At 44.0% G+C, this 25,011-nt stretch overlaps 1 protein-coding gene across 2 annotated transcripts in view; it reads left to right on the top strand.

Moving 5' to 3' along the window:
• Positions 1-12,734: 12,734 nt before the first annotated feature.
• The window catches only part of tle2a (TLE family member 2, transcriptional corepressor a), a 42,910-nt gene continuing 30,633 nt past the window's right edge, over positions 12,735-25,011 (top strand). For both annotated transcript variants that reach the window (XM_069679417.1, XM_069679418.1), the window contains exons 1-2: positions 12,735-13,261; positions 23,780-23,943. In XM_069679417.1, coding sequence (XP_069535518.1) covers positions 13,238-13,261; positions 23,780-23,943 — 188 coding nt within the window. In that variant the 5' untranslated portion in view covers positions 12,735-13,237. The remainder of the gene's footprint in view (positions 13,262-23,779; positions 23,944-25,011) is intronic.

Consider the following 25,011-nt stretch of genomic DNA (forward strand, 5'->3'; position numbering starts at 1 on the left):
CAGACCTCGGAATGTTGTGATAAACCAATCAGAATCAAGTATTTAACACAGCCGTGTAATAAACTTTGTTATTGCAGCATCAAGATTTCAAGATGTTTTCGGGAAGTTCACTGTTATCTTGATTTTATGCAAACTCCTTAACCCAGAGGTCAGAAGGTCAGAACACTTGTAGTAGGTGTTGTAAGAAGACGTGGGAGCACCGTTGACGTACAGCATCTGCTCTCAGAAACCTGATAACTGCTCAGTTGGCACAAAAACAACATATTTCCCCATGCATGCAGAAGGTTTTGGTTTCATCTGCCTGAATGAAATCCGTTTTTGTAGCTAAAAGTTTCAAATGATTTCTTTTTGAACATTCCACTGCCAAATGTCTTTTCAAAATAAGCGTCTGCTTTTCAGTGAACTCACCCTGAAACGTCATAAATTTAAAGAAATGCACTTTTCTCTGCAAAATCAATCATCCCTTCAGGCAATATTTTACAGAAGAAAAAATATGCCAAGACATGCTGTTCAAAAAATGAGTGCAGAGAAAGACAAAGTTAAAGACAGATTCACATGTAAAATATTGAGAGCACATGGTTTGGCTCTTTTGCCTTGCATTGCCTAAAGGTTTACAGTCTTACCTCTGGAGACGCTGACATGTGACAGCTTCATGACACGACTTTCTGGTGCATTACACATTTTCTTGTTACAAGTATAATTAAAACCAAGTGCCGAGGATTCAGGAGGGGTGTATTGAGACTTTCCTGCGGCCTCAGTGCGTCCTGGCGGGAAAATGGAACGCTGCACAAAAATAAACGCATGTATTTATAACGAAATAAACACTGGACTGGTGGGGACATTTGTGGGAGTTTCGTTGGCAGCGGTATTGACAACCGCTGTCATCCCTCATTTAAAACAATATTACTCAGTTGCATGTTGGGAAAGCTTTGCATACGTGGGGCCATTATTTATTTTTTTTCTACAGTGGTGTCAAAACAACAGGGAAGGGAATGCATTAAAGTATTTTATGTGCATGAGTATTTATCCATTAAGCTTCTTCTTCAAGGTGATTTACAATTAGTTGTTTTATGGCTTCATGATTTATAATATAGGCCTACCCTTGCTTAATACTGTATATTACCGTTAAGGCCTTATGTGCCTTGTTACAGGATTTGTTAACGAGACTATTTTAAGGGCTTGCGAAAGGGTATGTACCTGTGGTTGTAAACAGGGAGACACTTTCTGTCTGAAGGGCTTAATAGGGCTAACATACATCCTAAAACATTGCTTAAAACACAGTAGTTGTCTTTATTGAAATGCTAAATATGATGCAAGGCCTTATTTTAAGCAAAATAATACGGTGTGTCTACATAAAGTGTCTACACAAACACAGCAAATAAATTATTCCTTAAAAACCGTCTAAAACCATGAATGTCAGCTCCGCAGGGATGGATTTCTGTGAATGAGAAGTGGCGCTTTAGATGAGTGGTTTTGAGAAACCTCCGCACTGAAGCAGTAAAGCATGACAGAAGGGATGCGGTTGCCAGTATTTTTGATGCTCTGGATGTTATATACTCAACCGTTCAGCCCACTTTGGTCAGTCGGTGTCCCTGTGGGCGGTGGCCTTTTGGTTTCAACGGGAAACAGGAGTGAGGAATGAATGTGGGACAGCTAAGAATTCTGGGATCCAAGAAACCTCCTCCTTCGTAGGTTGATTTAGGGTCCTGAAATCATGAATAACGGTATAGATGACTCTTTAACGTCTCTTAGATCTCCTTGTAGAAACTAAAAGAGAAGAAGCAAGAATAAAGATCAGGGGGAGGGGGTGTAAACCTGAAGCAGACTTGGAGGAGAACAGTTTACATGATGAGAAGTGGATAAATGAGAGACACAGGCACGGTCTTGTTCTGCAGCCTGTGTTAAATTTAACTTTATTATTTTGCGGTTTTTGTTGAGCTGGAACTGTTTACATCTCGTTTTCAGCACCAGAAAAAACGGGGAAACTGCCTCAGAGAGACACATACATTCAAAACTGTAGCCTCAGGAACCACTGGGGCTTCTGACCCTCAGCGTCTTAGGACAAACTTAAAGGGGCAGGAGACGGTCGGTGGTATCATTTTACACGACATTGAAGTCGTTTCTTCTGTTTGATGTGATGCACTGAGTGAAGAATTTGAACAGATTAGACTCAGATGTGCGCTGAATCAGAGGCAAGTTACGCTTCTCTAGAGATTTAGTTTTATCAAGTGCATCCCCTCTACTTATTTTCACACGTTATTCTGCAGCATGGATGCAGAGGTGTTATAGAGAGCAGCTTGTGTTACTTTCTCATGCTGGAGGCCGGCGGAGACATTTTTAGCTTGGCGCTGTATTCTAGCAATTAAAATGCCTCCAGAAATGAGCAGCTAGCCTCTGTTGTTTCCCTCTATTATAGACAGAAGCTGGTCTTCCTGCTGCACTGCCAAAAGTAGTGCTTCTGCAGAGAGGAACGCTAATTAACCCTTTTTATATCCCACACACAGTCATTCACACACATACACAAACATATATTAATGCAGCCAGTGTCACGGCCTTGTGTAATTAAGTATGAATATGTTATTTTATAATTAAGCCCACAAGACTCAAATCTGATGAATGTTCTGCTCTAACCCGGATGTGCTGAGGAAATTATTTTATGATTTATGTTTTGAAAACTCACTGAGGTTCCTCTCGATAAGGTAGCGACCACAGACATGACATTTAAGCTAACGATTTAGACCCACATACATCCTTCCTGAGCTAAAACGGCATCATTACCACAACAGTTACTTTAAAGGTGCATGCTTATGGTGAGGGAGCAGCGCCCTTCAAAATAAAGCTCATTTTTCCGCAGTTACTATGTTGTCATATAGTAGTACAGTTTCATATAGTCTCTTTCTATTGGACAGCATCCTGTTTTCTCATTTTCAGCAGACTGAGAGCATTTTTTGTTTTCAGTTTTTTTAGTTTTTTGGATCACCAACCTGGAGTCAGTCTCGAGTCCCGAGTGTTCAAGTCAGAGTCAGAGTCACCAAAGAAGAATACGAGTTAAATCCAACTCGAGTCACTATAACCTGAGTCTGAGTCCAACTCCAAGTCCTCAAGGTGGATGTACAAAAATGCACTGTGTGAAGTGATATATAATACACCATGACCTAGCTGAACATCTTGGACCCAGTGGTTGAGTCACTATAGAAGCTAATGTTATCGTTAGCTAGTAGCTAGCTGAATTTAGCATCTCACTTATTTTGCATCCTGGACAGATGTCTGTTAAAGTTTGAGGTTGTCCCCGTCTTCTCCTCCATCTTTACATATTGAACACGTTGCACTGCTCTTGGTTGCATTTTCTGTTAAATCCTTGAAAGCAAAATGGACAATATGTGGCGCCTCTTTAGGCATCCTGGCAGGAACTGTTGCTGAACTAGACTGCAAGTGAACGAACGCACATGCAGGTGAACACTTGCCAGCCTTTGCTCAAAACTGAATAAATTATTTGGGCGTTAACCCCCAAAAAACAACAAAAACAATAAAAACAGTCCTCGAAATCTGAATGCAGTCAATGCACAAGTCCAAGCCGTGGCACGAGTCACGAGTATTTAGATTTAATATATGTATAGTTTTTAGTGTCTGATTTTATTCTATGCTTTAAAGGTAGATGAGGATAAGGTGTATCGAGAAGTGATGACCAAAATAATGGTGGGGATGCTGACCTTTGACCCTAACCAAAAGCAAGCGAGACTGAGCTGGTGGAAGCAGGGACCCTCCCCTGTGGCAGACAACATGCAGAAAGAAGTAAAGCAGCACTATGGTCCCACCATACTGTAAGCTGCAGCTGGGAGCCCTCCGCCCTGGTGTACTGTGAGTTTCCTCTCCAGCACACCTGAGTGAACCAAAGAAACCCACTGCACCTTCACTGTCAATAGTAGATCATTCCCAGGGTTCAAAATCTTCCGGGTAGTGTTGCCATCGAGCTCAAAGTGAAAGTGATGATAAAACAAATTCTTATCTCTAAATCTCCACTTCTAGTGCACAGTTCACTGCATCGTCCCTGCACATTTCAACAAAGAGATTTCATACTGCTTCCTTACCGTCATATTTTTATTGTTCATATTAAGGTGTCTGCAACAAAGGTTCCCTCGTTTATGGAGGCACAGCTCTGATACACAAAGGTTCTTAGAGCAGGCGCCTAAGTATTATTAAGTGACTATTACCATTTGTTTTTGACCCTACATGATAGGGTTATTGTCCAACACTCCAACACTCCTCTGTGGACACGACTCTTGCTTTATCTAGTTGGCCCCAGTGTTTCATTTTCAAATAGGTTCTCTACAATCATTTAGGGACCATGACTCCATGAAGACCCCTAACAGACCCGGGCCTTTAAGGGTGATTATTTTCTCCCTGCTGCTGCTGCTTGCTGCTGCTGCTTTGGGACCACTTGGATGTCCCTCAGGAGAGTTAGTAAGGGGTTGTGGAACTGCTTGTCCTCTCGCCACCTGAGCTCTGACCAGGATAAGTGACTGAATCAAGTGACAGTGATGTGTAAACTTCAACTCTAAGCTGTATGATAATATCAGGCTTTATGTGATGCATGATCTATATCTGATTGTAGTTTGGCTGAAGCATCACAACCACGTGACAAAGTAATGCTTTAGAGTCTGACTAACTGAGTCGGGACAAAGATTTTAAACCATTAGGCCACATTACTAGCCTGCATTATGTTTCTCATGTGCAGTTTAATATCTCAGAGAGGAAGTTCAAAGCCAGTCGGAGCTGCAGAATGAGACCCTTGGCTGCAGTGATGGAGCCATGCACATCCACTGTCAAAACGTATTCCAATTTCTAGGGATCGGTCTGCTTTAATCTCCTTTCACTCTTACTGGCAGTGACCTGCTGGAAAGAAGGAAAGAAGTGAGTGAATATGGCGAGGCAGGAGCAGATTTTGGCTGTAGCGGAGGTGGTCGTAAACAGTCTGAGGAGGTATCTACAGCTCTCCCCTCTCCAGCTTCCAGTCTCCAGTCTCTTGGCCTTTTGCATGTTGTCTTGGACGGCACTTCTGTGCTCGGGGGCCCTGCAGCAGGGACCCTGCTTGGATAAGGGCACATTTCTTCCAGGCAGCTTCAGGAGAGAGAGGGAGAGAGGGAGAGAGCAGAAGCAGCTTATCTGGCCGTGAGCCATCCTCACCACTACCACCAGTGACCCTGATGAGGGATTTATTTATATATTTACACTCACACTATTCCTCTCGCCTCGGCTGGGGGCTTCGTGTCGTTCCCCCCTCGACCTCGCAAGTCATGCAGGACTTTATAGATTTATGGTCAAGGGGAAAAAGTGTCCCGCTGTGGAATAGTAGCGACACAGAGAGGTAAACAAACCTCGGGTCGCTCGCTGTGACAGGGCCTCTGTTGGGAAACAGCCCGAGGTCCTGTTTCAGGCAGGAGTGATGTCATTCAAACGGGGGGGGCAGCACCACGCACAGGGATGAATGCTGCTCTAGTTATTAATGCACAAGAAGGATTAATCAGGAAAGGTGGAGTTTTGTTTCTGTATGTTTACACAAGAGAATGACAGGCTAATATACATTGGCGCACTCATGCAGGGGCTCGTGCAGAGACCACCCAACTCATCAGCTCGGGATGATGTGTGCTTATGCTCACTTTATTTAACCCGAGACAGTTTTATATGGTTGTTGTGTTGCGTTTGAGCTTCCAGATTGCAGAGTTATGTATTATCTTATGGGGCCAGAGAGGAGATACAGGCTGTGAGTGTGTGTGTGTGTATGTGTGTTTAACCCAACAGTGAGCTCTACAAACACCATTCCAATTCTCTAACTCAGCATTGGCACAGCTCAGGGATGCGATTTAAAAAACACCAGTGTGTTTTCCTAAATGACACTTTAACTACATTTTTTGTTGAGCCCAAACTAAACGGTGTGACTGGTTACTGAATCAGCTGCACTAAGTACACAGTCAGTTACCCCCTGTGGGCAAAGGCGGTGTAGTAAATCAATCTGAGGTTGTCATTTAGAACTAAATGACTGTTACTCCAAATAAGGTCCATCCCTGTGATACATTTCCTGCTCATAATAAATCCAATAGCCGTGCAGGAAATTGCTTTAGGCCTCTAAAGTTTATCTTATGTGCTATTGGGACCCTCGTCAAAGTTACAATGTCATCTGGCTCTTGGAACAGATCTCATTCTTGCTATAAATGACATCAATCTGTTTTCCTTCCCTGTAGCCAGGCTGTATGGATTCTTGATGAGTTTCAAACGGGCATTTCTCTCCATGTGTAACTGTCCTCCATCTATCTGCAGCAGGGAGAGAAGGAGCACAAGGGGAAGTGGGAGGCCTGGGCCTGCACGCTCAGCAGCCAGCTGTCTCCCCTGGAAAATGCAAGATGCCCCCTCCGTGCCAGAAATCTGCAGATCGAGAGGGAACAGTGAATGAAAGAGGGAAAATGTTAGTGTATACATGCTGCCAGCCAAGAAGGAGAAGGAGAAGATGGTTCATTTTCCTCAAACTCAACAACCTTCTGAGGAGGGGAAAGTGCTCGGGAACAGAGCTGGAGATGGAAACTGAAGAAAGAAACTCGCACTAAGGAATAAGAAGGTAAAAGAAGGAAAGATTCAAACAAACTTAAAGTAGGTGGCTGACTTTTCTGATGTAGTTGTAAAAAGCTGTTTAGATGAAGCATATAATATTGAACATTTTGCTCTAATGGACTGTCTCGAAGTACACATTATGGTTTCAAAAGCACTGGACTGAAGTATCATTGAAAGGTCCTTAATTTGACCTGATGATTCAGCACTTTGGAAGCAAAAACAAAGAATATGTTAGGAAAGAAAAGAGGGAAAACAGCAGGAAAAAAAACTCCAGGAAAACAATGTTTCCATTAACTACAAAGAGCTGGACCCAGACTCGTCTCTAACTCGATAATTTCCGTTGTTGGTTAGCGCCCAAGTACATTTACTCACATGTACAGTACAAGTTGGAGGGTAGAAGTTTTACTCTTACGTTACATTTTAAGAAGAAGAGGAAGAAGACTTTTCCCAGTCGATGCTGTCACCAGTCTGGTGGTCACTACAACTGATGTTGCCTGTCTACAGGTAGAGGTACCTTAAATGTGTTACAATATTAAAAATGTTATTAATTATTCTTAAATATTAAAATATTTTGTTTTTCAACCAAATTTCTCTCTGGGTTAACCTCAATGCCATATACATAAATAAATAAAACTTGACTTAGAATATATTTGTTGTTTACAACAGTTGTTTACAAAACGTTTATAATTGGCCATTTTTAAATAAATCCACTGGAGTTAATCCCTTCATAGCTGTAAGAAGGCGTCAGACTTGTATTAAACTACTGTGAGAAAAACGTGTCCCATTTTTTTCTCTATGGAAAAGAATGTAAAGCACCTGTATGTTGACTAAGCATAAATACATACACGTATGCATCATAGCGTCACATACACATAAATAACCGCAAGTTTTATGACCGTGCGTATTTTGGGGGAATACTGGTGAAGTTAAAATACACATTGATTTAAATACAGTTTCAGCATTTACGTTGTAACGGCGACACCGTGTGGTACGACTTAATTACTGCAGTCTGCTGCCTGAAAATGGCGACTTCGTACTGTACAGCAGTTAGCCTTTAGCTTAGGGCTTACACCATGTGTAGAAAGTTTTAGCTAACTAATGGTTATTTAAAATTACATGCAATCACAGAACAGATGTGTTTGTCAGCATTAGTTTGATATTTGTTCCCCAGAGGACGTCCTGGAGCACATTTCGCTGAGCAGCAGGTAACCTGGCACTTCCGCCTAAAAAGCACTTTGTACCAACATTTAAAGTAATACTTCATTACCGGGTTAAAAGTCAATATGCTGCCAGTATAGAGCCAATTCGCCTCCCACAGTTAACATAAAATATTGTGTCCGGTTTATTTTTTTTTATATACAGTGTTTACTATGAGTTAATAATGTAATAGCAGTTTAAAAAAAAGATCCACTCCTGCCAACCAAATTCAGTTTGATTTTGTTGCAATACTCCTGTTGAACAGCAGGTGGCAGTATGATGCAGTGTTGTAGCTTGTTGCCTGTCTATTACAAACCCACAAGACGCTGCAAGAACTATTTGAGCTAGTATTTGAGATAGGAAATGAGTGTTTATCTTGATGGCAGATATAATTGTGTTGACCCATTTTATATAAACTGTTATCTGCCTATATCCTACAACAACAATGAAGTTATTCATTTATTAAACATCTCACTCTTTTTTAAAGTTGGCTAATTAGTTTTTAGACATTGAGATCAGAATGCCTGGTGTTATTTTGTCAACAATAAACTTCAACTACCTTCTATGCATTATAAACTGCATGTTTCAGGTTTCTTTTAAAGTGAAGCCATGTTTCTTTTGTTTGTATCTTTTTAACAGGGTTGGGCCTCATTTTGGAGCCATGTTCTGCACAAACTCAACAGATTATTTCCCTCTCTACCAGATCCCTCGTCCTCCTTTAAATGAAAAAATAATTTATGCATTCTCCTTCCTACTATAACACACAATTTAACACCTGACCTGCACTCTCCAGCTTGCCAACACTCATGTAAAGTGGAAACCTGTGGCGCTTCACTTTCTGAACGAGAGCTGTGCTGTGCGCGCTGAGCGACAGCGCAGGCAGAGTGCTGTCAGTAGCATTTGCAAGTCAATGCTCAGATTTAACCTCTTCGCTCTCCGCTCGGTGTGGCTCGACTGCCTGAATTTAAAATCAGCCTGTGAAGAGATGCTCTTTTGTCACTTGGCCCTAAAAAGCAGCAGAATGTGAGAATATGAAGTATCATCATGCTGACCTTGTCTTTGATTTCCTCTGGCACGCGTGAAGTCATGTTTCTGCAACAAGACACCATGAGGAGAGCCTGTTTTATAAAAGTCTCCTTGCTTCATTATTATACCTCTGTGAGTGTGCGGTGCAATTTCATATTTCATTGCCAGATAAAACAAGCTGGTGCATTCAGGGATGTTTGGAAAGTCAAAAGGAGATCTTGTTCCACTTCACTGCAGAGACGCACAAATCATCCTTTTGTTCTGACCTCTAAAGAAAAACTCCAGTGAAATGGAGAAGTGTGTGATCCCTCCTCCTGAGGTTACAGCAGGTGATGACGGAAACAATCCTATTTACTAAAAGAAAGAACAGTTTAGTAAATATCTTACAGGATGTTTCAGTGCTGATCACTTCAGTGTGGAGGAGAGTTTTGAGTGGGGAAACGACGTTACGACACAGCAGTGGAATTCCTGAGTTCCCACATCCACACATGCCTGTGGGCGTAGATGTGTCAGCGTCTGCTTTATGTGTGCATACGTGTGCGTATGTGTGTCACACGGGGTTTTTATTTGTATCTGCCTGCAAGGAGGAAAGGAGGTGTGTGCGTATGTGCGACAACATTCGTGTGTGTGTGTGTGCGTGTGTGCATGTGAGCGTAGCTGCTGCTGATGTGGGTCATTACCCCTTCGTTCCCCCAGGGGCCATGCAGCAGGAGAGGACAGAAGGGGAGGGGTAAGGTTGGGAGATTGGGGGCCGAGGGGGGGGATGGGAAAAATGGAGGGTGGTGGAGGCGGTGTGAGGAAGAGGAGGAGGAGGAGGAGGGAGGGGTTGAGATTGTGTGGAGGTGTGTGTGTGTGTTAAAGGGGGGGAGGGCGGTTGGGGGTACCCCAGAGGACTGGAGACCAATAAATCACTGCGCCGTCTCTGCGCTGACACCCAGCTTGTCTGATGAGGGACAAGGAAAGGGTGGGGGCAAAGTGAGGTGGGGATGGGGGTTGGGGAGGGCACCAACGTGACAACACTGTGGCCTTGTCTTCCTGTCAGTCAAGCCCACGCTGGGCTGAGAGGAGCCATTCCTGTCCCTTGTCCCAAAGGCACCGTGGGGAAACTGGGGAGAGGTGGTTGGACGGGGATGGGCGGGGAGCAGATAGGGAGACCACAAAACCGAGAGTTTACGACCCAAAGCAGAGCACCTTCCTCCAGTATCATCGTCCTCACCCATGGGAGACATTTTTTTAAGAGGTCTGTCTCTTGTTGAGTTGAAAAACACTCTCTTTAACTAACCACTGGTTCATATTTCTATTTCTTTTGGAAACAAATGTCTTTCCTGATGTTGCGTCTGTCTCCGATTGTTGCAAAAATGTAGGTCCAGAAAAAGGCCTCAATCTTTGATTCCTAAGGACAGTCTCCAAAACCTGATGTTCACTATCAATGCTTCACATAACTGAACATTTTCCAGAAATTAAACCTCATTGTTAAAGTGGCTCTATTGAAAGTAAAGTGAGGAGAAAGCAGCAGACGAGTGAAGCTCATTGAACCACAGCCTCTCATTGTGCTGCCCGCCAATGGACAAAAGGGAAAGTGTAAAGACATGATAGTCCATCTTCCTCAGCGGATATCTGTCCAGTAGACCTTGTCTGGTGTTATTGTGGGCATCATTTACTGCTAATATCATAGTCGCAGTTTGACACTGATATCGCTGTTGGCAACCACAAAGGAATGAAGGAGTGTGTGCAGTTTTGTGGGAACTGATCTCATTTTCATCACCTCATTTGAAAAACACTCCCTCCTGATGTTCTGCTGGTGGTTTGGCATGTTTCAGCTTCAACCGCTGCGCCGTGTATTCTCACTTTCTTTAAGGCGTGGACGCTATTTCTCCCTTTAGGCACTTTTCCCTCTGAGGCAGGTGTGTGTAGGTGAGCGCTCAGCAGACATGTCTCATTACGACCTCACGCGACAGAGCTAAAACCAAAGGCTCCTGTAGCATCACCGCCATTGTGTCCCTGCATCATTGTGGGCCTGCGTTGATGTCCCGCTGCTCCGAGAAGGGCACTGTGGACTATGTGTGTTTAATCACTGGCGCTCGGCCAACACACACACACACACACACACACCTTGCACACTCCTTCATCTGACCTGCCAATAGCAATAATATGTGTCCTTCACTTATCATTTTCTATCATCTATATTATCATGCCTCCCCCCAGCGACTAAAGTCTCATACATCCTGTGCACCCCCCTGTCCCAGCTTCACACACATAAACACACACACATGAAACATCTCCCCGTGCAGCAGCAGACTGCAAGGCACTGCATTCCTCATGACTTTTTTTTTTCTAATAAATGTGATCCCAGAATCCGGGAGGGAGACCAGTGCTGTGCATTAAAATTCATGGGAAAAAATGGCAATAAAATCTTTCTTTCTCTCTCTCTCTCTCTCTCTCTCCTCCCTTCTTTCCTTCTCCACTCTGCCCACTTGCTCCCCTCACCCTTCTCTCTTTTTCATTCCCTCACTTGTCTGCTCAACGCACACACACACGCGCGCGCGCACACACAATCCTTCCATGCACAAGCACACACACTTTTTTTTTTTCATCACCCGTGTGCACTCTCCCTCTCGTTCAATCTCTAACCCTCCTACTGGCTCGTCTTTCTCAGCATCCCCCCTGCTGTCCTTCATCCTTTATTCTCTTCCTCCTCCTTCCCTCCCTCCCTCCCCCTCTGCCTTTCCTCTCTCCGTCTCTTTCTCACACACACACACACACACACACACACATATATACTCTCAAAGACACACACACACGCCCATCTATATTTTCCAACTCCACCTCTGGCAGGTTGTGATTTCCACTGTCAGAAATTGCTTTTTCAATATCTCTCTCTCTAATTATGAGCCCCGCCAAAGGGGTCGTGCCACCAGAATACCAATTTTTCCACCGTTTCTGCCTTCGTCTCCAGAATAATTCTCCTTTTCCAGGTAACAACAATGCGCATGTTCAATAAAAAGCCATGCGAGCGTTACAGCATCATCACTATTGTATTTCTGTGGGCCTTATTTGGCTCCTATTTAGATCAATTTGATCTTTTATGTTTGGCCATCTCCCTGAGGTCATGATTAATTTTTGACATTTAGAAATAAACAGGAGGATGCAGAAGTTAGAGCGTAGTATATTTATTTCCACGTCAACAAGGAGGAAATGTACGATTTTTCAATACATTGACGGTTTGTGGGGAGAAAAAGGAAAACCACTGAATCTTGATACAGCCACCACACATCTCTTCGCCCTCTCAATCACTCCCTGTACCCAGGAAAGGGTTAACCTCGCAGAGCGGTTGTAGCCTGCTTGATTGACGTGCAGAGCATTGTGCTACCTGTACCCTCCAATCAGCAAACGGTCAGCACTCCCCACGTGGGCGCTCTCGACGCTCATTGGCTGATTTTACCAGTGTTTACTGTGCCGAGCCCGAGCCCCACGTGGAGATTTCATTCAATCACTGAACACTTCCTCTGAACCCCGTCTTTCTCAAGAAAATTCCGCACCTTTTATCAAATTAAAATGTCTTAATTGTGTGGATAGTTTTTCAATTACATGGCTATATGACGATGAACCTAATTACAATGCAACAATAACAGGAGAAAGGAAAAGGTTTCTTTGGAAATATCACCAGGCTGTTTGAAGAACAGCATTGTCTGGTTTGCCCAGTATTCAGAACTTTAAAGGGTAAATTTGATTATTTTTTCAGTGGAAAATGAACATCAGCCAACCATCATTAGGTTATTAATTTGTATGAAACAAAGTGTGGGGGAAGGCAGTAAACCGTGTCTTTAGCTCTCCCCCTCCTTGAAGAAAGCTCCTCATATGTTATGTCCCATTGAGATTCAGAGAAGGGGGAGAGAGAGAGGGACTGGGAGTGTTGTGTGAAAAGAGTGCAGGCCAACGAGCGAGACAAAAGAGGCTGCGGCTGCATTGAATGTGCCGGCGGTGTGTCCGTCTCCGAAGCCACAAGCTAACCACATTTCCCCCCCTCTGGCCTTTATGCTACAGACGGCGAAGAAATATCGGAGAGGGAAACCATTTGCGATATTCTAATAGCTGGAAGCGCGAAGTTGAGGACTTGGAAAGAAAGCTCGCTCGGACCGGGTGTTTCTCCTCTCCTCTCCCCGTCCTCACTACACGTCGAGCGCGGTGCGGTTTGGGGTTGGAGATATCACCCAGAACAAAGGAGTCTTGGAGCAAGGAATGAGCGAGCCGAGACTAGCTTTGCCATTACCTTTGAAAGCGGGCCAAATGCCTCTCTGAGACCAACAATAGTAAATCTGCTGCTCGTATTTCGCGACGAAGCTTTTTGCCCCAAAAGGGAGAAAGAAGAAGGACAAAAAAACGCTCACGGAGACACAAGTCGGCGGCTACAATGTTTCCTCAAAACCGACCACCGGTAAGTAGGCTACCCTAATGTGTAACCGTCTGCACGCGAGGTTATTGTCTTATATTATCAACCTCCATTATATACGTGTCTGTTGTTAAAACCATGTTAATTTGAACCTTACTGAACATTAATAAGAGTGCAAACCGAATGAGTCTTGCTGTCTATACTGTGCATTTCCGGGGACTCCTTTGTGGGAACATGTGATAAAATACAGGCTTGTTTGTCTTTATATTAACGCTCTGTGTAATCTTTGACTTATAAAGGTCACACACATTGCTGTCAGCAGGGGTTTAGTGAGGTAAAGCCCACCTTAAACAGCGCCCAACTTTGCTGAGTATCTTTGTGTGTGTGAATCTCATGTCCTTGGTGGCCAGTTCAGAAACATGGAGTCTCCTTCTATTTCCATACCATTGTGGAGTTGACCCAGATGATGAAGTGTGTGTTTGTTTGTCCCTTCCTCACGAGAGAGAGAGGGAGAGAGAGAGGGGGTGAGTCAACTTGGCTTGTTGACACCTTCACTCAACGGTCTGCCCTTCTCAAGTGCCACTCATCTTCAAAAAAAGATCTGCTTTTGTTTTTAGTTCTTTTCAATCATGATTCACTCCCTTGTCTTACTGATTTGATGGATTGAAACAAGGAGCTTCCCCTTTTCAAGATGCCAACAATGATTGCCAAAAGTCTCCTAATAAAGCTGCTAATGTGGCTGTAAAGAAAGAAGAAGAAATTGGCATGCTGTCTGTGTTTTGAGATAGATCTCTGCGAGGGTTAGGAGCGATATGAATGCTGCATGGCTTTAATTTGTTTTAGTCGAGTTAGGTGGAGAGCTTTTGAGCCGACTGAAATACATAAACACTGGTCCTCCAGCTGTGTGAAGTATCAATTAAGACCTGCTCATTTGCCTAACCCTCATCTACATCCCTCAGCCATGCCACCCTGCACCCCACCCCTCACTGTGCTTTCACATTCATGTCCAATGCACTGAGACCAGATTAAACACACTGTGAAGTATGAGTTCATGCAAATGTGTTTTCATGCAACTTAATTAATTTATCTCACAAATTCATTCATGCAAGAAAGCACCCAAAAGACATTGTTTTAATGTGTTTGCATTGTGTCTTTATAATCAGCCTATGCTTCCTTTTTTAAGTGATAAAGGAGTCTTGGGAGGCCTTATAACCAAACATCCCGCACACACACACAAACATCACACACACTCACACCAGCAGCTGTGTATGTAGTAGAGCTGACTGCAGGAAGGCAGGGCAGGAGGCAGACTGTGGCTCTGTGGTTTGCACTGTAAACCCAATCCCTCTCATCCAGCCTCTCCTCGCTGTGTTCCTGTGAGAGCTCCAAACCACATCTTAATGTATGGGCAGGCGTCCCAGGGTGAGAGGAGCAGACTGCGGCGGCTCTGGGTGGAATGTTTCATTTCAGCCCTCCGCAGATCTCAACAGGACCGCGTGAGACACCCGTCCTCGGAAAGTCTCCGGCCCTCGCTAGCTGTTGTTTGCACCTCGCAGTGAAGGGCCGATCCGTCTGGCAAACTGTTTAATCTCTGAAATGCTAGGCTGGCAGTAACCTGTCATCACCGGCTACTGGTCTGCTGTGAAGGATGTGACCCATATATTATATAAACCTGTGACCCACATTCTCACCAATATCTACTTATTTTTCATGAAATAACAATTAGGAATCACTCACCGGCATGTTAATACCTCATACGACGGATCATCTTTCATAATTGTTCATGTAAAAACATGAAGTATGATCATTTTCCTGGTGCGGCACACTTCAGCCCCAAAACAGACTAACTTGCAAATTGAAAAAGACAACAATATAATCTCTGTTGGTGTTTTTAATCATACAACCTTTACATTAATATACACAAGCTACACACAGTAGCTGAACTTCCACTCACCAGAGATTAAATAAACACAGATGTAATGTCACTGTGATGTCGGCGTTACATAAACACGACACGGAGACATTCTTCCGAATGCTTTAGGCTCATGCGTGTGCCCAGATGATTTTGGGATGTTGCCAAATACAATAGACTATCTAAAAAAGTGTATAGGACATGGCAGGCGGAGCTGGCTGTCTTAAATCCTTAATGCTCTTTCAAATCTGCCGCAGTGACCGTAACATACAAGCAATAACAGAAATGGACGAGAATAAAGGGGAAGAAATTATATCATCTTCATGGCAGCCCTCTTCCAACCGTTGCATCCTGAACTACACCCAGGCCGGGGTAAGGCCCTGCTAACAGGCTACTAATGACAGTAAACACTAGTTTAATATTTGCAGTTTGGGCGATAGTTCTTATCTATTGTGATGATGTGTCATAATCCAGGAGGACAAACAGTGATCAGACAGTTTTCTTACACATCATGTTGTCATATAATCTAAACCACTGATTTGGTTGCGACCCGGACTCTCCCTGGTAAACATTCATTAGATCTTTATTCCCTCATTCTTCCAGATAAATTGCTTCTCTCAATGTGCTATTTTGAAAAGCTAATTTTATTAAGGTACAGTGGGCCGTAGCTCAGTGGAAGAGTCTCTCAATCGGAAAGTTAGGGTTCAATCCCTGACTGCTACAGTCACATGTCAAAGTGTCTTTGGGTAAGACCCCAAACCCCATACCCATCGGTGTATGAATGTGCGTACATACTGATTGGAGATTGCCCTTTAGGCCTTTGCCATCAGTGTGTGAAAGGGTGAATGTGACGTGGTGTAAAAGCTCTTTAAGTGGTCGGAAGGCAAGAAAAGCTCTATATAAGTGCAGTCCATTTACCGTTTATAATGGACTTAAAGATTGTAATGGAGAAAAGGTCTGAACTGTTATTTGTGAATGTCTTTAAGGGCTAGCACACAACCAACACTTCACTCTACACCTTTCCCAAGGTATATAATAGTTGGTGTCAAGTGTGTAGTAAGTGAATATATAATCCAAATCAGTTATTATGAACTGAATGTAATCCTCCGACAAATTATTGTTGATACTTGCTGTTGTGATGCCATTGTTCATGTTTTTAACTGATATGGCTACAAGCTATACTTTGTTACCAGGGCTGTGTTTAGGACAGAATCAGGCGATACAATACTTATCACGGCACAGAGGTAAGATTCAATATATTGTGAGATTTTTCACTATTAGATTTTAGGAAACTCCAACATGCTACAGATCTGAGTTTCCCCTTTTAAGCCAACTGGGAACAGTGAGATCTGCAGTTGTATTTATTACAGTCACTGTAATATCCAACATTACAGCACTTTATTTTGTACAGTCTGAGCAAAGGATCAGTAAAAATATTGTTTTTATGTAACCATCTAACACATAGATGAAGTCCTCTTTAGAATTGATACAGTATTAAAAAAGAGTATCGATACTTCCTTACACCCTTAGTTGTGACTTTACATCACACCATGTAGGCCCTCATTGTACGTATCAGTGCATGTCACAGTGCTTGCTAAACACTTGGTGTATGCAGGATAGTTGTTACTATTCTATGGATGTGTAAGTAAGTCTATTTTATAGTGGCCAATTTGAACATAGTTGAGCTTCAAAATGTCAGCAGTGAGATTGCGGGCCACATGATGAAGTCAAGACATGGGTTTAATTATGGAAGGGATGCAAACGTGTGTTTAAATACTGCTGAGTGTGACCTTGACCTAAATCTTTATCTTTATCTCCTAACTCATTCCTTGTAAGAGTTGGTGTTTCTAAATGAATATCTAACCAGTGAAGAAGGATAAGGTCGTTTCATAGAGAGAATTTTGTAGTGCGACTGAGATACTCCTCTCTGTCTTCAGTGCTAGCATAAAGCAAGCCTCCACTTCCCCAGTCCTAGCATGCTTTTAGCTCTTTATCACCACTGTTGTCCAGCGGTGAGAGTGTGGCTATCGATCAGGAGCTCGCCTGCTTTTCTCAGCCGCCGATTAGATGGAGAGAGAGCAAGAAAAGGCAGAAGAAAATGAAGGAAAAGGGGCTGAGGGGAGCGCAGGTTTACACAAGCTGTTGTGGAGCTGTGTCTCAGTGGAAGGAACAAACGAGCGGAGGGGGTTACCTAATAAAAGAAGGCACCTCCAGCAATTAAGCCAGCTGACAGGCAAACTGTGGCGCTTCGCTAATGTGGGCTGACAGCAGGGAAATTTGAATAACGAGGCTTGCGGGAGGAAGGAGAGAGGAATGAGGAGGTGGAGGGGGTCGGGGAGGTGGGGGGAGAAAACTGAGGAAGAAAGATGTGTGGTGCTAATGAAACAGGTGCCTGGCAGCCCCTCCCTTCTAAGTGCAGGAATCATTGAGAGATTACCAGCACGTTCTTCCAGCGCAGAGCCGAGCAGATAGCCACTTAATGCAAGGTGGGGGGGATTGTGGGGTTGGGGGGGGGGCGATGAACCCGTGTCTTTTCTTTCCCACTGCAAGCTGCTTTAACAATGCAAATCAGCGCTGAATGTTGACAGTTGTGTTTGAATAATTTGACATAAGAAGCTTTGGCTTCAAACGCTTGTGAGAGAGGATGGTGTATTGACATGTTTCATGGTCCTCCGAGATGGGGAGGTGTGTTTTAGTCGTGTGTGGGTGGATACACTGAGATACACATTCAGGATTTCTATTCTGGGTTAGACCTACTGTCACTGCGTCCTTGGTGGTAGTCAGATGAGAGAGGGAAAGAGAGGGAGCTTGGTGGGTGTTTACTCTGATGATCGACTGTGTGGGTAAGCAGTATAATTAGTGGCCTGACTAATGGGCCGAGCTCTATGAAGGGAGGCAGCAGCACAGCGTCTTCCCAGCTGAAGGAGACACAGAGTTCGAGCTGCTTTGAATATAAAAAAACTGTTTATCTAAACAGTCGCAATTGTATTTTTTAAGCCTCGCTAGTGGCTTTAGTTATGGCAGTGAGTCAGTCGATGCAGCTCTTACTGAAACATCGTAACCTTTAGCTGGATTAAGATGGACATTGGTACAGACACGTATGGTCCCCAGAGGATGAATCCGAATGACTTTGGTGATACATTGAGTTTTCCTTAGTGGCCTCCAGCAGACAAAAGTTTTCACTTAAACAATGAAATATCACAGGGCCGACTACATGATTTCCTGACTTCCTCTAGATGATATACCCTCTGGGGGCAGCGGCCAGTTTTCCGGGGCTCCCAGTGTAGCTGAGCTTATTTGGATAAGCAATAAAGGATATCTAGGCCAAGACTTCCGTGTCAGCGCGCTCCTCATTGTTTACAGTCTGACTAACAACTGGAGACTCAAGGTTGGAGTTGGATCTTCAAATACCCCAATAAGCTTCAGCTGTATTTAACGATCATGATAAGTATTAGCATGTTAGCATTGTCGCTGTAAGCATGTTGACTTTCAGCTCAAAGCACCATTGTGACTACACTCAGTCTCACAGAGCTGCAAGCTGTATCCTTCAGTTCTGTTTTTGTGTGAAGAGGCAATTCTTTCTGTTGAATCTGATCTTGTTTAAAGCTCTTCTTAATTCTGGACACAATCAGTGTTCAGGGTTTGTAGTGAGGAACACAATACAGCAGAAAAGAAACGAGCCATGGCAACTTGACAACTGCTCACAACAAAGACGTGGGAGCTTGAAACAGACCATCTTTATTCCACGCCTTTTCACGCCCCTCAATAATATGTATTATATTTATAATGATATAAAAATATGAGGGAGGTACTCTTTGACCACTGCATGAGAAGCGTCAGGCTTTCAAGCAGCTTCAATGGAAAATCCACCCGGGGCATTATTAGACGCTCAGAGCTACTGCTCTTGAGATCCAGCATGGGGGAAGTCAGGATCCATAGTTGGACGAGTAGGCAGGGAGGAGGTCGGGCTGCTTAGATGGGTCAACATTAACTTACTATTTCAACCTAAACCATGATATTTTCTCAAACCTAACCAACTACAAACATTCACCACTTTTTAAAAAGGGTGTTTGTGGCAGAAAGGGGTAGAAAACAGAAGCTTAATGGTAACTTGCAGGCTTGAAAAAGGCGTCCATATTTCTTTTCCATTTGATGCTATATGTGAAGAACTTACATATAGCATCTATTATATCCCTTTATCCCCTGTAGCTGAAGCAAAAAGACAGAGAGGAGTGTTCCTTTAAGTGAACCTCACGCTCATATGTTCACACAACCACGTTATAACACTGATGGCCCCATTTCAGCTCCATTAGCAGATTATGTATCGCTGTGGGTCAGTGTGGCGAGCGAGGATTGAGACACATCTTGCGGATTCTCACTGATATCGACGTAGCAGCTGCAGTCGGACACAATAAAGTGCATGTGTGCTTGTAAATATTTGTGGGGAACTGCATCTTGCGCACATACACTCAGTGTTTGTAGTGGGCATGTGTGGGCGTGTAGCCTCATCTGTGTGTGTGTGTGCATGATGTTTGGGTGGGGGTGGGGTGGGGGGGTTAGAACGAGGATGTGAGGTCATCGTGGTTTGTTGATTGCGGTGTAATTAGAGGTAACTCGAATGAAAACCAGAATGATTTCATTCAAGGAATGCCACAATCTTAATGGTCCCTCCACGTCAGGAGTTTTTGTTTGCACATTATGTTTTTCAATGTGCAAACATTCGTGAACATGTCTGTGCAGCCGTATATTTGGTTGCAAATGACCGTGGATGTAAAACGTGCAGAGCATATAACCGCTGACCTGCTAGCACAGAGCTGTGGTTGCTGTTCAGCTGTTTCCCAGCGGTTAGCATGTTTCAAACGACCTTATTGGATTGTTTCCTATCCTATCCCGCTGAAGGGATGTGTGGTCTGATTTAAATCATTTCTGTTCCCAAAGATAACCCGTCCACGCCCTCTCTCTCACCCCCTCATCACCAGGTCCTCATTTAATCATTGCAATTGACTTAGACCTTCCAGGGCTAAGAGAGAGATTAGTGTGAACGTGTGTGTGCACGCCTCTGCATCTGATGCGACGGGGTCACTTTAGTGCTTCCCTCATTGAGCTTGTGTAATAGGTTGCCTTAAACGGCTAACTTTAGCCTGTAGCTTTCTCAGCTGGTTGTCTGGAACAGAACAGATCACGGTGGCACTGGTAACCACACCGGGCAGCTTGGGGGCCTCCCCACTGGTTTGTCTAAACAGTTAAGTAATCAGATGATCTCTAATCATATCGGATAAAAGCGTTCCCTCCTAATACCATCCAACCTCATGCAATCCTTTCTCAGTATTACAGACCCTGACTGAGATACGAGTGTATGAGCCAGCCTGTAATTGTATAACAGTGATTTTCAGTCTATGCAAGCTTTATTCAAGGGCAGACGGCATGCCTCTTGTTGTTTGCTTTCCAGCCAGGACACGACCGAGAGCGAAGGGAATATGTGTGTAGTAGGATTATAAGGTGAGTCTCCAAGCCTAGATCCATTCCCAGAGGTCACCAGGTCAGCTCGGTGACCCGACTTCTCGCTTTAAAGCCTGCTCAGCTGTTTGCCAAATCAGAACTTGGGACAGACTAATAGCCGCGGTTCGACGGAGAAAAGAAGTGTGTGTGTGTGCGTTGGGATATGATCTCTGCTTTCCAGCATCAGTCACGTGGGTCCAGTCTAGTCTGGTGTGAATCATCATAACAACAAACCAAACCAGCAGACTGGAGTGGTGTGTAAGGGGTCTGAGTGGCTGAGCCAGCGGAGAGACGGTGGTTTCCTCTACCAAAAAAACACATCCCGTCTCCTCCTGATCATCAGGAAACAGACCAGCTCTGTCTGGCCTCATTCCTGCCTCCGTTTCTGAGGAAGATGCTCTCTCTCTCTCTCTCTCACCTGTCCTCTGGAGACACGGCTGTATGTTAAAAAAGAAAACCAAGTGTGAAAAAGCAGAAGGGCTGAAACAGAGTGATAAAAAGGAGACAGAAGAGAGATAGTCCCCTCTTTCTTCCTCCTTCCATCCTCCTATAAAACGGCCTTGGTGCTCTTTTCTTCGCCCATGAAGAGTAATTGCTCTGTGTGTGTCCTGTGAAAGAGGGGAGACTTTGTGTGTAGGTGCGTGTGTGTGTGTGTGTGTGTGTGTGTTTAATCATGGGTTTTTGTCTGAGAAAAGAGGAGTGTGTATGAACAAAATGTGTGTGTGTTTTTGTGTAAGGAAAAAGGGGTGTGTGTGTGTGGCTGTCTGGGCTCTAGGAGGGGGATCTGGCCGACAGATTGAGAGCAGCTTGTTAGAAAGAGGAACAATGAGGCCACAGCCCCTCTCCTATCTTCTTTTTTCCCTTCCCTTTCTTCTCCTTCTCCCTGTTCCCTTTCTCTCTTTTCCACCTCCTTTTTTTCCCAGTTACTCAATGTTCTCCTCCTCTTCCCTGTACATTTTCTCACTTGCCAGTCTCACCGTATTATCTGTCCATTTTTAATTTCCATCTATCACATCTTTTTTCCTTTCACGTCCCCTCTCGATTAAAAATCATCTCTCACTTTCTTTTCCATCTCTTCCACTCTCCTTTCATCTGAATCTGCTTTCCCGTCTGATAATATTCCATCTGCTAAAACACCTTCATGTTTCTTTCTCCTGTTCAATACATCTCACATGTGTCTCCTTTAGTGTCTCCTTGCACGTGCATGTATGGTCTGCAGCTGCCACCATGCCAGTGCCTGCTTTCCAACACTTCCCCTCTGTATTCTTATTGGACGTGGAGTTGAGCGATGTTGTAATTAAGACGTTCATCAAACATCAGCAGTGCGTGACGGACATCATTGATGTGTGGGACATCAAGATGTTGTTTTAATCCAAATTAATGATTACTTCTGTCATTCAAGGATACCAACATGTGTTTATTATTTTTGATCCGGAAAACTGCTCAATTGTTTTTTGAGGGCGAGTTATTGTGTTGCCTTTTACAGGCTGTTATACCAGAACTAACAGAGGATTTGAGGAATGTTATAATCCCGTAGATCTCAGTTTCGTTCTCTTTGGCAGCACCTATGGCGATAAACACTAGTTGCGAGAGCACACTTCCCAGATATCCAGGCAGTGTTGCATGTGTGTCCTCGCTGACGGTCGCTTTCCTTTTCAGACTGTTTGCCTTCATCTGAGCGTCCAATTTGTTTCTTTTTCTTTGGATTTTCACTTCTTTTTGAAGTTGTATCTGTAGTCATCGATCTTTTCTTTGTTTGTTCAGCCAGAGTAGATTACTGCTTACACGCAACACTTGCAGAGACCGGAAAAGCAGCCGCTTAGCTCCGCCTACCCTCTCTGGCAGACCAACCACTGCTGGCTGATGGAAAACGCGTCACTATCTGGGCGCCGCTTGGGATTCTTTCCGTGAAAGTCGCCACAGACACCCAGTCCATAATAATACTATATACTGCAAATGCAAAGGCTTTCATCAGCGGGCCATAGGCTCAATCACCATTGAGTTACCTCATTCGGCAATAGATAGAGACTTAACAGACATTTATTTAAATGAAAATCTTCAATCAATATGAACTGTTTGACCACGATGGAAAGAAAACTCTTCACTTATTTCATGACCTTGAAGCTTTTTTTCCTTCTCTAAACTCTTAACGAGCATCCCTGAGAAACGTTTAAAAATGCAGAGCTACATTTCACGACTTTTACTTCTAACACCAAAGAGGTTGAGTACAATATAATATATCCTCAGGGAGGAAACATTACAGGCTCATTGTTAGAGCTTTGTTTATCAAACGATGAGCAACACCTTGTGATATTTGAGGTCGTTAGCAGGTCAAGCAATCACACATGGCATTGAATCTTGTCCTCCCTCAGTCTTCCCTCTTCATCTCTTTCCTCCCATCAAGGGCTGACAAAAAGAGCAATAAGTGTTTGAATCGGCGACTTTAACCTCTAATAAACTAACAGTGCTGTATTAAAACTTGGCTCTTTCTTGCAGGAAAACTACAGTATGTTACTATCACTTAACATCACTGTTTTACTTGACCATCGTGAAGCTTGTGAACCGGCTGCCCCGTCGGCCCCTGCACTCTGTTATTTTGACAGAAAGCCGTATAGACTGACAGACGGACAGCCCCCACCGCCCCGCTAGTCCGGCTCTCAGCCCCCTTTTGTCTGCCTGTCCTGCAGCATTACCCCTATGGTTGTAGTCTCCTAATTGCTCTGAACCCTGCAGAGACGGGAGACTAAGCACGGGGTTGGGAGGGGTCTTCAGCCACCATGGGGTCCCTTTTTTCTCCACTTTTCTCCTTCCAAGCGCTCCGTGTCTCTCTTTATTTCTCTCCTCTACTCAGGATTGTAATTAAACAAAGTGTGCTCATTTGGCTAAGAAGCTCTTGTGCCTCTCCCTCTTCCCACCCAAACCTTTTTGACCCATTCATATACAGATACGGCGCTCATGTAGATCTTTACTTACTACCTGTTGTTGTTTATAATGTTCTTTAAAAATTCAAATCAGTAGTTTGAAGAAAACATTTGAGTAAAGCTTTTCTTTTGAGATATATTTTTCAAAATAATTTGTTTTTGTCAAATATCTGGTACATCTAAATGTCTCTTCTGTCAAATGCCTAAGTTGGGTGTCTTCTCTCTCCTCAGGCACCTCTGCAGCCACCCCCGGGTTCCTCCGCCTCAGTGGTGGCAGCCGCAGCAGCCGCAGCTGCAGCAGCATCGGGGACACCCCAATCACTGAAACTAACCTACCCTGAAACATTGGACCGCATCAAGGAGGAGTTTCAGTTCCTCCAGACCCAGTACCACAGGTGGGTGTTGGGAGTTTTGTTTTCAGTTTTTATGCAGGTGTTACGGGAATTCAGATCAGTGCAAGGACATGTGCTGCTTTAGGTTCAGTTGAGATGATGTTATATGATGCAGGAAGGCCAGTTTGGGTAAGAAATCTGTGCACTTCATGCATGTGATTGATCACAGTTATTTTTGCATTGACTTGTGGGTAAAGTGGGACCATGTTCAGCTTTTTCTGCCAGGCGACACTTTGTTTTCTTTGCCCCTTTCCTGCTGTGTTACACATAGACACGCACACCTACACACACTCACTCCATCTCCGAGATAACGCACAGCTACGTGATGTTTTGTCTAACTTCCTTGGCACAGTTTACCGCACCAATAGGGGCTTGCACACAGGCTTCTCCTTTTGCATTACTGTATGGTGTGCTTGATGTGCAGGAATGTGCACAGAATGCCTTTGAATGTGGGATTTGGGCCGACTGTGTGGAGTCCCCGCTTCTCCCTCTCCACCTCCCCTCTCTGTTCTCGTGGCACACCTTCACAGGATCCCCACCCCCTCACTCTTCTCCTCTCATCCTGCTTTGATTTAGCCGGCCAGAATCTCCCCTCCCTCCCTTTTCTGTCCCACTTCAAACTTCTTTTGTACAGCGCTCCCCTGTCCGCAGCCCCTCTAACCCCTGTGGCTACTGCTGCGTCTCTGAACACACAAATGCCAGCGTGTGTGTGTGTGTGTGTGTTCTTATCCCTCTGTCCACTCTGCTACGCACAAGCCACCAACTCCATCAGCACTGAGTCTAAAGGCCTGAATCAACACGTACATTTTGCTTGTGTGTTAACCTTTGAACATGACTGGAATGTAGTGTCTGTACAAACCTATATATCAGCTTTAATTTGATAACAATACATACAAGCACTTTTCAAAGCACTTGTCCAGTTCTGATATGTTTGTTTTATTCAATAACAGCATGACCACTTAAAGATACTATGATGTTAGCTGATTGGTTGATTAAACTTCTCACAGGTTGTTGTAGCTACTTCTTGTAGCATCTTTTCAACTTATATTGTTGCAGTTTCCGATGGGGATC

This window comes from Semicossyphus pulcher, unplaced genomic scaffold, assembly GCF_022749685.1.
Source record: "Semicossyphus pulcher isolate SPU_LCO1_2020_fin unplaced genomic scaffold, fSemPul1.0.p SCAF_4, whole genome shotgun sequence".
Taxonomy (NCBI): Eukaryota; Metazoa; Chordata; class Actinopteri; order Labriformes; family Labridae; genus Semicossyphus; species Semicossyphus pulcher.